Consider the following 14,749-nt stretch of genomic DNA (forward strand, 5'->3'; position numbering starts at 1 on the left):
CATTCATAAAAAGAATAAGTTACCTAATTTCCTCTAATTCTTCTTTAGGTCGCGATTTAATTTGTATCCAGTCTATGGATGGAATGCTGATGGTGTTTGAGCAGGAAAGCTACGCTTTTGGGAGATTTCTCCCTGGTTCTCTTTTACCTGGCCCTCTTGCTTACAGTTCCCGTACAGATTCCTTCATTACTGTTTCATCCTGCCGACACGTGGAAAGTTACAAGTAAGTTTGGATCTTGAATCTTTGGAATCATGGTTTTTTAAGTGTATGCTGCTGATAATTTCTTATCCACAAAGAGCTTGAATATTGCAAATGAAAAAGAGAGTGGTTTCTCTGATAAAATGTAATTGTGGTGACTTAAAGGATATCATTTACATATCATAAAACATTTGAAAGACAGTATAGTGTAGAGATTGAGAGGAAGGATTTGGAGAGAGGCACACCTGGATTGGAGTCCTGATTTTGCTACTCACAGCTGTTTGATGGTCAGTGTCCTTATCCTGAATGTAAAGGAGGTAATAACATCTATTTCGACAAATTTGTTAAAAGAATTAAGTGTATGTCAAGTTACCACCCCATAGAAAATACTCAGTAATTATTGCGATTGTTCCTTGAATTATAAATTATAAAACACAGTCTGAGTGAAAAAAAGCCAGGTACAAATACATATATAGAATGATTTTATAACAAAAAAAGAATGTATATGACATAGGAAGAATACTGGCAAGAAATGCAAGTGCTTTTATGAATGTTTTTAAAAGAACAGTTTACAGAAGTGAAGTATGAAAATGACCCTATGAAAACAGCTTATACTTTTTGCTAGAAATTCATATTGATTTTGGTGAATTGTGTTTCAGAGAGACCGTTTTCTCCTCTACCAGCTAAATTTCAATAAAAATTATGGTTTTGAGTTTTTGGAGGCTGTTTTTTTATTGGAAGGGAGAATGGGAAAAAAAGTAGAAATCCATTCTGGGAAAAGAAATAGACTTGGAGAATTATAATATTTTCAGTAACTTTATTGTTGTTATCTTATTGATGGCAGCATTTAGAACTTTAAACATCTAAGCAACACTTCATTATAGCCTTTCAATATTATTTTTGGCCACCTGATTTTTCCCAAGGCAGGAAGAAAATATAGATGCATTAGGCAACAGATGTAAATTTTTGCCTTCAAGTTTTATTATTGTGTATATTGCAAGTTAATGTAGTTTTCTCTTAATAAGTGGCAATCTACATTCTGAGAATTATTGTTCAGGCACCTAGGATTTAAAACTCTGAAAATAAGCAAATGTTTGTGACTAAGCAGAAGTTAACTGATGGAGGTAGTGTATCATTATGTCATATTCCTCCTACAACTCCTATGGTGCTTGTCCAAAGGAGATGAATGAGTTGTGGCATTGCTACTGATAATAAATAAAATATCATAATTATTATGAGACGCTGAGAAAAATACCTGTATAATTAATTCAATCCTGCCAAAACTTAAGCAATATTGAGAAGATCTGCTTTGCAGCTTTCCACCCAGTTCTTGCCAAGTAGAGTGATACTAGCAGTGTTACACTGGGGTCATGATACAAAGATGTGAATGTTCCATGACTTACTCTTTGAAATATGGGAATAGGAATTAATTTGGTAATAACTCCAGGAATGATTGGATGAGAAAACAATGTGTAGGTTTCCTTAACGTGAAGGTTTAATCTCACAGAAGAAACTCATACTGTTTTAACTGTGGTAATTCTCCAACATACTGATCTATTAAATTCATCTCCATCTAAGACTAAAAAAATGCACACTTTATTTATTATGTGGATCTTTTAAAATGGTAAAAATGCATGGGATATGTGATTATTGTGAAATGATGACAATCAAGAGGGTTTATAACATTGAGTAGTATGTTGTATTTATATATACTTTCAACTTTAATAGATTAAATGGTAATCACAGGTGTAATTTAGGATGGGAGAAAGCATGAAAACTGTAGGTTTGGTGTTTGGAGGCTTCATTAAATCTATTTATAATCAGTTAAAAATATAATCAGTTAATAGAAAAGGGTTTTAAGACATAATTCATTTTCATTTTTGATATTGATGTTTAATTACTTTAAAAACAGATCAATTATGTTCAAGTAGGAACTAGAGAAGGCTATGAGTCTCAAACTTTAGTGTGCATAAGAATCATCTGAGCATCCTTTTATGAAATGCACATTTGCAGATTCTTAATCCCCAACCCCTTAGATTTTGATTTAGTAGGTTTGGGGAAAAGACCCAGAAATCATCACAAATACATACTCCAGGTGATTCTAATTCAGGACATACTTTGAGTGTTGTTTTTCTTTTGAAGTGAGAATTTTTTTTTTTTTGGTAGAGGAGGGGCTTAGGGCCATTCCCTTGGCCACGTTTGTACAAACTTTGGATCATCTTTTATTCTCTTTTTCTTTCCTTTGCTAGTCAGAATTATTTAGTCAGTAAATCGTGACCTTTCTACCTTTTTTTTTTTTTTTCTCTTATTCAGCCCTTGCTTCCCATTCGCATTGGCATTCAGACCTTTATCTTTTCACTTGGATTTCTGTTTTTTTTTTTAACCTCTAATCTAAACTTTGAAGGGCCTTTCTCATAGCTATTCTTTTAAAACACCTCTTTAAGCCAGAATAATTTTTGTTGTCCATTAAAAAATCTAAATCTTCTCATACGACATTCAGTGCTCTTTATGCTCCAGTCCCATTTTACCTCTGTTAAGTGGACTTTCAGATTTGGAAGGGACTTTTAAAATTAACTGGTTTAAATATCCTCCTTTTTTTAACCTCCTAGATATATTATTGCCCAACACACTGATTGTTGCCCAATATCATATTTGCTTTTTGTGTTGTGCTAAAATGTTCCAGAGTATGTCTTGCATTATCAGGTTCCTGAGAGCAGAATCTGTTTTAAATACCTGTTCACTAAAGGAATAATTCAGTTCATTGGTTCAGTCATTCATTCAGCAAACATTTTTCAAGAGGTTTCTCTGTGCCACACACTGTGCAAAGCACTGGAGATGCAAAGCCAGATAAGACCTGTCTCGTGTCCTCCAGCAGTATGCCAGCAAGTGGGGAGGTAGCAAGTCAATCAGCTACTTCAGTTCATTGTGATACTGGCTATGGCAGCACTGTGCACAGGAAACTGAGGCATCTAGAGGTGATACCTTTAAATAAGAGTTGAATGTAAGGAGGCTCCCTGAAGAAGTATACTTGCCAGGAGTTTTATCTTTCTCCTCTGTTTGCTATACACTTTCCCCTGTACCCCTACAGTGGCTCCTAATATTAATACATTGCTAAGTAGACAATAGTCTTTAAATCAGTATTTTCAAATCTGTTTGTTGAATTTAATGGATAGTATTTGAAAAAGAGGATTGTGTTCTTCACCAGCCTTAGGCTCTTGCCAAACTGAAATATTTGGTGTTATTCATATATATTCAGAGCTTCTCTCTTTCTCTCTCCTCTTTTGCTTATGATGTACTCTGTCTGAAATGCTCTTCCTTCCTTTTCTGTGAATGAAAATTAGGTCTGGAAGCCTCCCTGCTCCCCATTCAGACCTTGCCTGACATAGCTGTCAGTAACATCTCCTTCTTCTCAATTCACAGAGTAATTTTTCACTGCTTTCCATAAGCACTATTCATGCTTTCACTGATATGACATATTTACTTGTTTTTCTCCTTGACTAGGCTAAATGTTCCTTGATGGCAGGGATTTTATATCCCCTGAAGGGCCTAGCATTGTACCTTGTTGAAAGGAGATGTTTAACAAGATCTTAATGAAGGAATGAAAAGTTTATGAGTAAACCTTCTATTTTGTTACTGGCATCTTTCAATGAAAATGATTCTCCCAGGCGTAATGAAGAATGCTTTAGCTATAGTTGGAATGAATGTAGTAATGCTCTGTATCCAGGGCTTCCAATTCTAGTAGAGTTCTGCAGGTTAAATATCAAAGTTCCCAAATCTCCCGGTACACTTTGAGGTGACAACTATTTTTCATTTGAAAATAAATGATTTTGGAGGGTTTACTTTTGTGTTCTGTGACACCTCAATCCATATTTTAGTTACTTGCTGCTGTTTTTACGATGTGATACAGAGGAGCACTAAATTATATGGTTGAGTTTGTCATTGGTGCTCCACAGGACCTGTTAAGCATTTGTGGCTGTTGGTTCAAAAAGTACCACTGTTCACCTGGACTTGCTGTATTTGTGATTAGTGCCCTTTCTGTTCTGAAAAACACATATGACACTCTTTCATTAAATCTTTTTACATTGGACCTGATTATTCTTTCAGCAGTTTCAACAAGGGAATTTTATTCTTTAGCTTATATCACGTAACACCTGAGCGATAAGAAAAAAAAAATCCAAGTGTTTTCTTTATTTCAGAAATTCCAAGTCTGCTCGGAATTGTTTGGTTTTGGAAACAGATTTCCATTTACATTATTGGTCACAGTTAAGAGAATTTAAGGAAGAATCATAAAATAAATGCTATTGTAAGTTTGTCATCATCTAAATTTACTGTCAGTTACGTTTAGTAATAAAATACTCTTCTGAGTTGTCTTCTGGGAAGAGAATTGGTCTGGATTTAGAAATCAGGAGTCAATTTTGGCTGTGTCTGTGCCTGCTGTTTTGATGTTAATGAGGCCACTTTAGGGGTTCACTTATGGCTCACATGAAATAATAACTCTTTTTAGTTATATAAGAAGCTTCAAACAGCTCAAAATCTTTGGATATTTGCAACAATCTCATGAATATCTGTATCATCCTCTGGTAGGTTGATGTCTGCATGAAATGAATGGCCTATGTAATTAATTGCCAGAGGTTAGATCCATTTGCAGGACCAGCTCTGGACTGATGTTCTAGTCACTAGTGCATACTAATTTCTGTTACCATGAACCAGAAAGAGTAAAGCAATCTTATTTGGAGGTTGGACTATGAGGTCTAATTATTTGGTGCTTTTGGAGAGTTACGGATTTTGAAGGTCAGTCTCAGATGGTATGGAGATATTTGCTGCAGCTGCCTACGGGATTTTTTAGCATGATTTTACAAGGCCGAGATCTTCAGCCTCCTACCATTTTTTGTCTCATTTCCCATGACTCATTCCTCTCCGCCATGCATCTCTCCTAAACTCGTGCCATGGCCTTTCATGTCTCTTTTACTGCTGCATGCCTTTGCATGTGCTGTTTGCTTTGCCATAATGCCTTTTACCTCTTTAACAGCATGATGAGTTTTCACTCAGTCTTCAAAACCTAGCTTTCTCCTCCTGAACTGATACCAAGAACATATATATTTCCTCCACCCCAATTACCTGTTCCTGCGATCATATTCCCTTGGTACTTATATGCATACCTTCTATTAGCACAGGGCACTCTGAGTTACACTTGTTTGTATATGAATCGTCACAACTACTTTGGAAGGTCCTGGTGGATATAGGTCATGTAGTAGTTTTTCCCCTTGTTAATGCTTATATGAGATCCCTACTATATGTTTATTGAATGAATGAACTTTATATACATTAAGCTTTCTTATTAACTGTAATTATCATGAATGCATTGCAAAATCTATCTTAATTCATAGTCATTCTACATTCACTGAAAATTGGAGGCTTTTTACAAATTAAGTATTGCTGATTGAGATAGAAGGCTTTAAGAGTTGGTATAGGACATTTGAATACCAGTAAATTTCAGTGCTTGTTTAGATATTCTGCATTGCCTTTATTCATTCAGGTCCCTGATGTTTACACTATCCGACATCTTTCTCTTAGACAATATGAGATGTCTGAATATATCTATCTACTAATTTTCCTCTTAGCTATCAAAGAGCAATGTAAGAAGCTTTGATTCAGTAAGAGGGAAAGGCTTAATTATTTGTTGAGATGTTTTTGTTAACCTTCTAATACCTTTTCTCTGCCAAGTGTTACCTTTTGGAGAGCCTTCCCTATCTCCCCTATGTAACTAGATATGTACCAACAATAAAAGTAAGAAACTTCAAAAAAAAAAAAAAAAAGAGGGAAAGGAATCTATGAGCCTAAAATTTCTTCATTTTGAGTAGGATTATTACTCTAACAATATACCATAAATTAATGCGAGTAAGGGAATTTAAACTTTATTGTCTAAATTAATCATTTCTAAATTGAATGATATTTATAAATTGTTTTTAAGAATGATTTGAGCTAAATGTTACTATTTTTTAATTTTTAACTTTTAAAAAATTTATTTTATTGAAATATAATATATGATTTACAATGTTGTGTTAAATGTTACTATTGAAATAAAAGCTTTAAAATACTTATAGAAAGTTATAATGTCCATTATTGAGAACTTATTACATACTAGATAAATTACTAGGTGATTTATCTCTATGTATATATAAATCTGTATCTGTCTATGTGTTTGTCAATCTGTCAATCAATAATTGGGCACCTAGTACATACCAGATACTGTACTAGGCACTAAATTATTTTTTAGTTCTTTTAACAATGCTTAAGTTCGAGATTATTATTCCCATTTTATAGATGAGACAGAGTGATTAATTTAAAAAATTTTTCCAACTTGTTAATGGTTTAGCTGGGAATTAAACTCAGGTGTTCTGGGGTCCATAGATTATCTATTAATAATTTCTACTATTTCTACTACTACTTTTTTGGGGGGGTTGCAACAAGTCGTCTGGTTGCTTTGCATTTTTTTCTATTGTGTGTTTTGGTGCTGGATCTTTCTTGAGTATTGTTATTTGTCACATAAAATTCTAATGGAGATGCTTTGATATTTGGCAGAGCTATTTTTCCAACATTGAGTTTTGGGACATATGGTTATAATTTCTTTACTATTGCAGTTTTACATAGTCTTAAGCCACAGTATCATTCAGTATGAATTCATTACTAAATTTTACAATTTTTAAAATCAAGGAAAAAGTTATTCATAAGGTTTGTAGATAATGTGCATTTAAAAATTATAGCTATACCGAGATTATGTGTTTTTAAAGTTTAAAATAATTTACACTTTTTAACTATAAAGTCACTTACAATTATTCCATATCTTTTAAACAGATACCAAGTACTTGCTTTTGCAACGGATGCAGATAAAAGACAAGAGACTGAACAGCAAAAACTTGGTTCTGGAAAAAGACTAGTTGTAAGGCCTTTTAAAAATATATGAAAATTTTAGTAATGTTATATCTAATTAAAGATGTTCATTTAGAATAAGAATTCCTGGGAATAAAAATTTAAAAAACATATATTTTAGCCATTTCTCTTTTCTGTGTTAAAGTTATGTCAATGATCAAAGAATTTAGTTGCCTATTATTGAGCAATGGAGATACATGCCTAGTCATGGTCATAATATAGCAGATTATAGAGTTGTACCACTAGAATGATAGATATCCAGATGCAGTCACTTTTAACTGAAGCGATTATAAACTAACAAAATAAAAATAGAAAAATTAAAAATTCCTTTAATAGGCAAAAAAGTTGCTACTAGTAGGCATGTGATGAAATACATAAGTAAAAGATGAAAAAATTTTCACAGCCTACAAAGATAAAGTTAACTCAAAGACAAACGTGGATGTTTGATAACTTGAAAAAGTAGTTTGAAGAAAAATTGTTTGAATTTTATGGTTTCTGGTCTTACATTTAGGTCTTTAATCCACTCTGAGTATATTTTTCTATAAGGTGTGGCGAAATGTTCTAATCTCATTCTTTCACATGTAGCTGCTCAGTTTTCCCAGCACCACTTATTGAAGAGACTGTCTTTTCTCCATGGTATATTCTTGCCTCTTTTGTCATAGATTAATTGACCATAGGTGTGTGGGTTTATACCTGGGCTCTCTATTCTGTTCCATTGAACTATGTGTCTATTTTTGTGCCAGTACCATGCTGTTTTAATTACAACAGCTTTGTAGTGTAGTTTGAACTCAGGGACTTACTTCCAGCTTTGTTCTTTTTCTCAGGATTTCTTTGGCAATTCAGAGTCTTTTGTAGTTCCATATAAATTTTAGGATTATTTGTTCTAGTTCTGTGAAATATATCATGGGCATTTTAATAGGGATTGCATTAAATCTGTAGATTGCTTTGGGTAGTATGGACATTTTAACAGTATTAATTCTTCTAATCCAAGAACATAGGATATCTTTCCATTTCTTTGTATCATTTTCAAATTCCTTCATCGGTGTTTTATAGTTTTTAGAGCATAGGTCTTTAACCTCCTTGGTTAAGTTTATTCCTAGGTATTTTATTCTTCTTGATGCGATTTTAAACAAGATTGTTTTCTTGCTTTCTCTTTCTGATAGTTCATTATTAGTTTATAGGAAAACAACAGATTGTCTATATTGATCTTGTATCCTGCAACTTTCTGAATTCATTTATTAGTTCCAATAGTTTTTTGGTGGAGACTTTAGGATTTTCTATATATAAAATACCATGTCATCTGCAAAGAGTGATAGTTTTACTTCTTCCCATTCAATTTGGATACGTTTTATCTCTTTTTCTTGTTGGATTGCTGTGGCTAGGACTTCCAATACTATGTTAAACAAGTGTGAGAGTGGGCATCCTTATCTTGTTCCTGATTTTAGCAGAGATGCTTTTGGGTTTTCATCATTGAGTATGATGTTAGCTGTGGGTTTGTCATAAATGGCCTTTATTATGTTGAGATATGCTCTCTCTATACCATCTCTGATGAGAGTTTTTATCATGAGTAGATGTGGAATTTTGTCAAATGCCTTTTCTGTGTCTATTGAGAGGATCATGTGATTTTTATCTTTCCTTTTGTTAATGTGGTGTATCACATTGATTGATTTGCAAATATTGAACCATCCTTGCATCCCTGGAATAAATCCAACTTGATCATGGTGTATGATTCTATTTATATGTTGTAGGATTCAGTTTGCTAATATTTCATTGAGGATTTTTGCATCTATATTCATCAAAGGTATTAACCTGTAATTATCCTTTTGTGTAGTGTTTTAGTCTGGTTTTGGTATCAAGGTAAAGGTGGCCTCATAGTATGAATTTGGGAGTTTACTGTCCTCTTTAATTTCTTGGAAAAGTTTGAGAAAGATAGGTAAAAGTTCTTCTTTATATTTTTGGTAGAATTCCCCTGTGAACCTGTCTGGTCCTGGACTTTTGTTTGCTGGAAGTTTTTTTAAAATTACAAATTCAATTTCACTACTAGCGATCCATTTATGCAGATTGTCTATTTCTTCCTGATTCAATCTTGTCAGGTTGTATATTTCTAGAAATCTGTCCATTTCTTCTAGGTTGTCCAATTTGATGGCGTGTAGCTGTAGTATTCTCTTATGATTTTTTGTATCTTGTGGTATTGGTTGTTATTTCTCCTCTTTCATTTCTTATTTTGTTTATTTGGGTCCTCTTTTCTTCTTGGTGAGCCTGGCTAAAGGTTTATCAATTTTGTTTATCTTTTCAAAAAACTAGCTCTTGCTTTCATTGATCTTCTCTCTTATATTTTTTGTCTCCATTTTATTTATTTCCTCTCTGATCTTTATTGTTTCCTTCCTTATGCTGACTCTGGGCTTTGTTTGTTCTTCTTTTTCGAATTGCTTTAGATGGTAGGTTAGGTTGTTTATTTGAGATTTTTCTTGTTTCTTGAGGTGGGCCTATGTCTATAAACTTCCCTCTCAGAATGGCTTTTGCTGCATTGCATAGATTTTGGAAAGTTGTGTTTCCATTTTCATTTGTTTTGAGGTATTTTCTGATTTCCTTTTTGATTTCCTCATTGACCAATTGGTTTTTTATTAGCATGTTGTTTAACTTCCACATGTTTGTGCTTTTCCCATTTTTCTTTCGGTAATTGATTTCTAGTTTCATACTATCGTGTTTGGAAAAAATGCTTGGTATAATTCCTATCCTCTTAAGTTTGCTGATACTTGTTTTGTGGCCCAGCATGTGATCTGTTCTGGAGACTGTTCCATGTACACTTGAAAAGAATGTGTATTCTGCTGGTTTTGGATGGAATGCCCTGTAGATATTTATTAAGTCCAATTGGTTTATTGTGTCATTTAAGACCACTGTTGTGTTACTGATTTTCTGTCTTGATGATCTGTCCATTGATGTAAATGGGGTGTTAAAGTCTTCTACTATTATTGTATTCTTGTCAATTTTCCCCTTTATGTCTGTTACTATTTGCTTTATATATTTAGGTGCTCTTGTACTGGGTGCATATATGTTAATGATTGTAATATCCTCTTCTTGTATTGATCCTTTTATAATGATACAGTGATATTATTATATGATATCATGTATTATATTATTATGATATTATAATGATATAATGCACTTCTTTGTCTTTTGTTATAGACTTTGTTTTAAAGTCCATTTTGTCTGATATGAGTGTTGCTATCGTTGCTGTCTTGTCGTTTCTGTTTGCATGAGTGAAATATCTTTCTCCATCTCCTCACTTTTAGTCTGTGTGTGTCTTTGGCTCTGAAGTGAGTCTCTTGTAAGCAGCATATAGATGGGTCTTGTTTTTTTAATCCAATCAGACACCCTATGTCTTAAAAAATTTTTTTTATTGAGGTATAGTTGATTTACACCCTATGTCTTTTGATTGGAGCATTTAGTCTACTGATATTTAAAAAAATATTGATAGGTATGTACTTATTGCCATTTTATTACTTGTTTTCCAGTTGTTTTTGTACTTCTTCTCTGTTCATTTCTTCTTCTTGTTGTTTCTTCTCCGTGGTTTGATGATTTTCTTTAGTGGTATGCTTGTGTTCCTTTCTCTCTAATTTTTGTGTTATCTGTTGTAGGTTTTTGATTTGTGGTTACCATGGGTTTCATATATGTTGACCTACAACTGTATCTACTTGTTTTAAACTGGTGGTCATTTAAGTTCAAACACATTCTAAAGATCTACATTTTTTACTCCCCTCCCCCCATATTTTGTGTTTTTGATGTTATATTTTATGTCCTCATGTTTATCCCTTAACTGTTTATTATAGTTATAGTTGCTTTTATAATTTTTTTGCCTTTTAATCTTCATAGTAGCTTATTTAATTGGTTGATCCTCAGCCCTTACTATATATTTGTCTTTCCTAGAGGGATTTTCCCTTTCCTATAGATTTTTACTTCTTTCCCACTTAGAGAAGATGTTTTAGCCTTTCTTTTAGGGTAGATTTAGTATTGATTGATAAATGTTTTTAATTTTTGCTTGTCTGGGAAGTTCTTTATCTCCCTTTCAATTATAACTGATAATCTTGCTTGGTGGAGTATCCTAGGTTGCAGGTTTTCCCCCTTTCAGCACTTTGAGTATATCATGCCACTTCCTTCTGGGCCTGCAAAGTTTCTGCAGAAAAATCAGCTAGTAGTTTTATGGGGGTTCCCTTGTGTATAACTCTTTGTTTTTCTCTTGCTGCCCCTAGAACTCTGTCTTTATCTTTAATTTTTGCCAGTTTAATTATGATATGTCTTGATGTGGATCTGTTTGAATTCGTCTTCTTTGGGACCCTCTGTGTTTCCTGTATCTGTATATCTATTTCCTTCTTTAGGTTTGGGAAATTTTCAGCCATAATTTCATCCAATACATTTTTAACCCCTTTCTCTCTCTTCTCCTTCTGGGACCCCTGCGAATGTTGGTACATTTGATGTTATCTCTTAAACTGTTCTCATTTTTAAAATTTGTTTTTATTTTTGCTGTTCTGATTGGTGACTTCCATTATTCTATCTTCCAGATCACTTATGTGTTCTTCTGTACCACCTAGTCTGCTATTTATTCCTTCTAGTGTGTTTTTCATTTAAGCTATTGTATTCTTCAGTCTGACTGGTTTTTTAAAAATATTTTCCAGTTTCTTGTTAAAATTCTCACTTTGTTCATCTATTCTTTTCCCTAATTTCAATTAATAGTCTTATTACTAATGCTTTGAATTCTTTATCTGGTGAATTGTTTATTTTTGTTTCATTTTTTGGTTTTTTAAGGTGTTTTCTCTTGCTCTTTCTATTGAGACCAATTCCTCTGTCTTCTCATTTTGCTTAACTTTCTCTCTTTCTATGAAATTAGGTGAAACAGTTATCTAATTCAGTGTCCTTATGTGGGAGCATCCTTGTATAGTTTGTATGTGCCCAGTGGTTTTGATGGGAGAGTTGGATTTGATGTGAATATAAGTCACATCTTTCCTCAGGGTGTCCTGGCAGCTATCACCTTGGTAGGAAGTGGGCTGGAGAAGGAAGGGCTAGGGACAGAGCCAGGTGTGAGCCAAGGATTCCCCTCTCTTCAGGGGCCATCACTACCCTATCAAAGGTGGGGTCAGGTCCCAAGTTGCTGGAGCAGAAGCCCTGAGGGTAGAGTCTTTCTGGCTCTGTTCCCTGTAAGTGTGAGCCCTCCCCATTTCCAGCACTGGCACCCTTGTCCAGAGGGGAGCAGTGCTGGAGTAGGAGGGCCTGTGCAGGCTCTTGGTGTTTGAATGGGTATAGGCTGTGGTGCTCCAGCCATAGACAGAGGTTAGGCTTATTCTGATGTGCTGCCTGTGCTGCCCCCTCCCTGGTTAGACAATGCTTTTGGTCTTAGCTGCCTCTGTGTCTCACTGCTGAGTTCTTTCCTCAGTCATGGCAGCCCTCACTCCAGTGTGGAGCTGCAATGTGAAGTAAGCAGGGCTGGAGCATTCAGTCTGCTCAGGCTGGGGCACTCACGAGGCGGTTGCAGGAAACCAGTCAGCCACCCATGCAGTTCTGATCTGCACTTTCCGCCCTGTTTTGGGAGTGAACAAGCACGTGTGCACTCCTTCTGAGTTGGATCTGGGGTTCCCCCAGCCTTCCTATTAGTCCCACCTGCCCTCCAACCAGCCAAGGGGGTTTGTCTTCTCTGTGCAGGACCCCAGAGCTAGGGTGCCCAACATGTAGTTCAAATTGCTCACTCCCCAGGGAGGATCTCTGCCTGTGAAATCTCCCTTTTCCTCTGAGTCCTGTCCCTCACACAGGTCCTGACCTGATCGCTTCTCTTCCCTTTCTACCTGATTATGTGTGGATCTCTCTTCCAGCCTAGGTTGTACAGGAGTCTTTCTGCCAGTTTCCAGTTAATTTTTGGTGAGAATTGTTCCACATATGGATGTATTTTTGATGTGTTTGATGCAAGAGGTGAGTTCTACATCCTCTTACTCTGCCGTCTTGATTTCCTCCTCCAAGAGCAGAGGTCTCCTCTGTCTTCTTGCTTGCATTGTTCCCATGAGAAATCTTTCATCTTATCTTTGTTCCTTTGTACATAATGTCTTTTTTCTCTGGATGTTTTTCAGATTTTCTCTTATCACCTGTTTTGAGCAATTAGATTATGATGTGTTTTGTGTAGTTTTCCTTTCTTTCATTCCTTTTTTGATGCTTAAGATTTGTTGAACTTCGTGTATCAGTGAATTTATAGTTTTCATGAAATTTAGAAAATTTTTAGCTATTAATTCTTCATATATATTTTTCTGTTCTCCATCTTTTCTCCTCTCCTCTCAATTACACATACATTTAGGCTACTTGAAGTTACCCTACAGGTCACAGATTTTCTTTTTCTTTTCAAAAATTCTTTTTTTCTATTTCATTTTGGATAATTTCTACTGCTATGTTTTCAAGGTCACTAATATTCTTTCTACAGTGTCTAATCTGGTATTAATTCCCATCTGGTATAGCTTCTATCTCTACAAGTTCAATTCAGGTGAACTTAAAAAATATCTTCCATGTATCTACTTAACTTTTTAAAGATAAAGAATATAGTTATAATAATTGTTTTAATGTCCTTGTTTTCTAATTCTAACATCTGTATCAATTTTTTTTTTGATGTCTGATCTTATTTATTTGTTACTCTTAGAACATCTCATTTTTGACTGGACTCAGACTTAGAAGTAGAAGCTCTCAGAGAGGACAGCCTCCAGCTCTTGGCAATCTGTTCCTGGCATTTTTCTTTGGCCTCCTTCATTCTCCTGGCCAAAAGTTTAGCATATTCTGCAGCCTCTTCCTTATTTTTCGTAGTACGCTGTTTCTTCAGAGCAGTACACCGACGTTTGTCTTGCAGAACACGTGGAGTAACAAGATGCTGAATCTTGGGTGCTTTGGTCCTAGGTTTCTTACCTTCTTTGTTTAGGGGCTTTCTCACAACATACTGGTGGACATCATCTTCTTTAGAGAGATTGAAAAGTTTGCAGATTCTGCTAGCTCTTTGGGGCCCCAGGCAACGAGGCACACTAGTATAGTGAGTCCAGGAATATCCTTCTCCCCTTTTTTTTTCGATGACCAAATTGAGAACGCTCAGATTGGCATCTACAATGCAACCCCGTACAGATTTGCCCTTTCTTTCTCCAGTCCTCCTTGGTCTGTAACAAGAATGCCCCTTACTCAGTAGCAGGCGGACTTGGCCATGGGTCAAGACACCCTGTTTCATGGGGAAACCCTGTTTGTCATTTCCACCACTGATTCGGACCACATAACCCTTCCATTCTTCACCCAGAGCGTCAGCAGCAACTTCCGTGGCCATACGCTTCTCATAAAAGGTATGAAGTTTTCGTTCATCGTCCACTTCAATGAGTTTCTGGCAGCCAGTGGCCGGGAAAGAGATGTTCAGCTTCATTCTGAAGTGGCCGACCGCCTCCGAGGCGCCACAAAAAGAGTCTGTATCAATTTTGAGTGAATTTTAGTTTATTTATTTATCTCCACATCATGGATCACATTTTCCTGTTTCTTTACATGCTTGGTAATTTTTTATTAGATGCCAGGATATAGTCAATTTTACTTTGTTGGGTGCTAGATATTTTTGTGTTTCTA

General features: G+C 35.2%; 1 protein-coding gene and 1 pseudogene across 4 annotated transcripts in view; one reads left to right on the top strand and one right to left on the bottom strand.

Moving 5' to 3' along the window:
* BBS9 (Bardet-Biedl syndrome 9) overlaps window positions 1-14,749 on the top strand; it is a 466,187-nt gene that overhangs the window by 105,757 nt on the left and 345,681 nt on the right. For all 4 annotated transcript variants that reach the window (XR_009701766.1, XM_061197900.1, XM_061197902.1 and 1 more), the window contains exons 6-7: window positions 49-223; window positions 7,055-7,139. Coding sequence is in view for 3 of the 4 variants with exons in the window: in XM_061197900.1 (XP_061053883.1) it covers window positions 49-223; window positions 7,055-7,139 (260 nt within the window). In the remaining variant the exon portion in view is untranslated. The remainder of the gene's footprint in view (window positions 1-48; window positions 224-7,054; window positions 7,140-14,749) is intronic.
* LOC133096340 (small ribosomal subunit protein eS6-like) lies at window positions 13,764-14,555 on the bottom strand (annotated as a pseudogene).

This window comes from Eubalaena glacialis, chromosome 8 (genome assembly GCF_028564815.1).
Source record: "Eubalaena glacialis isolate mEubGla1 chromosome 8, mEubGla1.1.hap2.+ XY, whole genome shotgun sequence".
In the NCBI taxonomy this organism is placed as follows: domain Eukaryota; kingdom Metazoa; phylum Chordata; class Mammalia; order Artiodactyla; family Balaenidae; genus Eubalaena; species Eubalaena glacialis.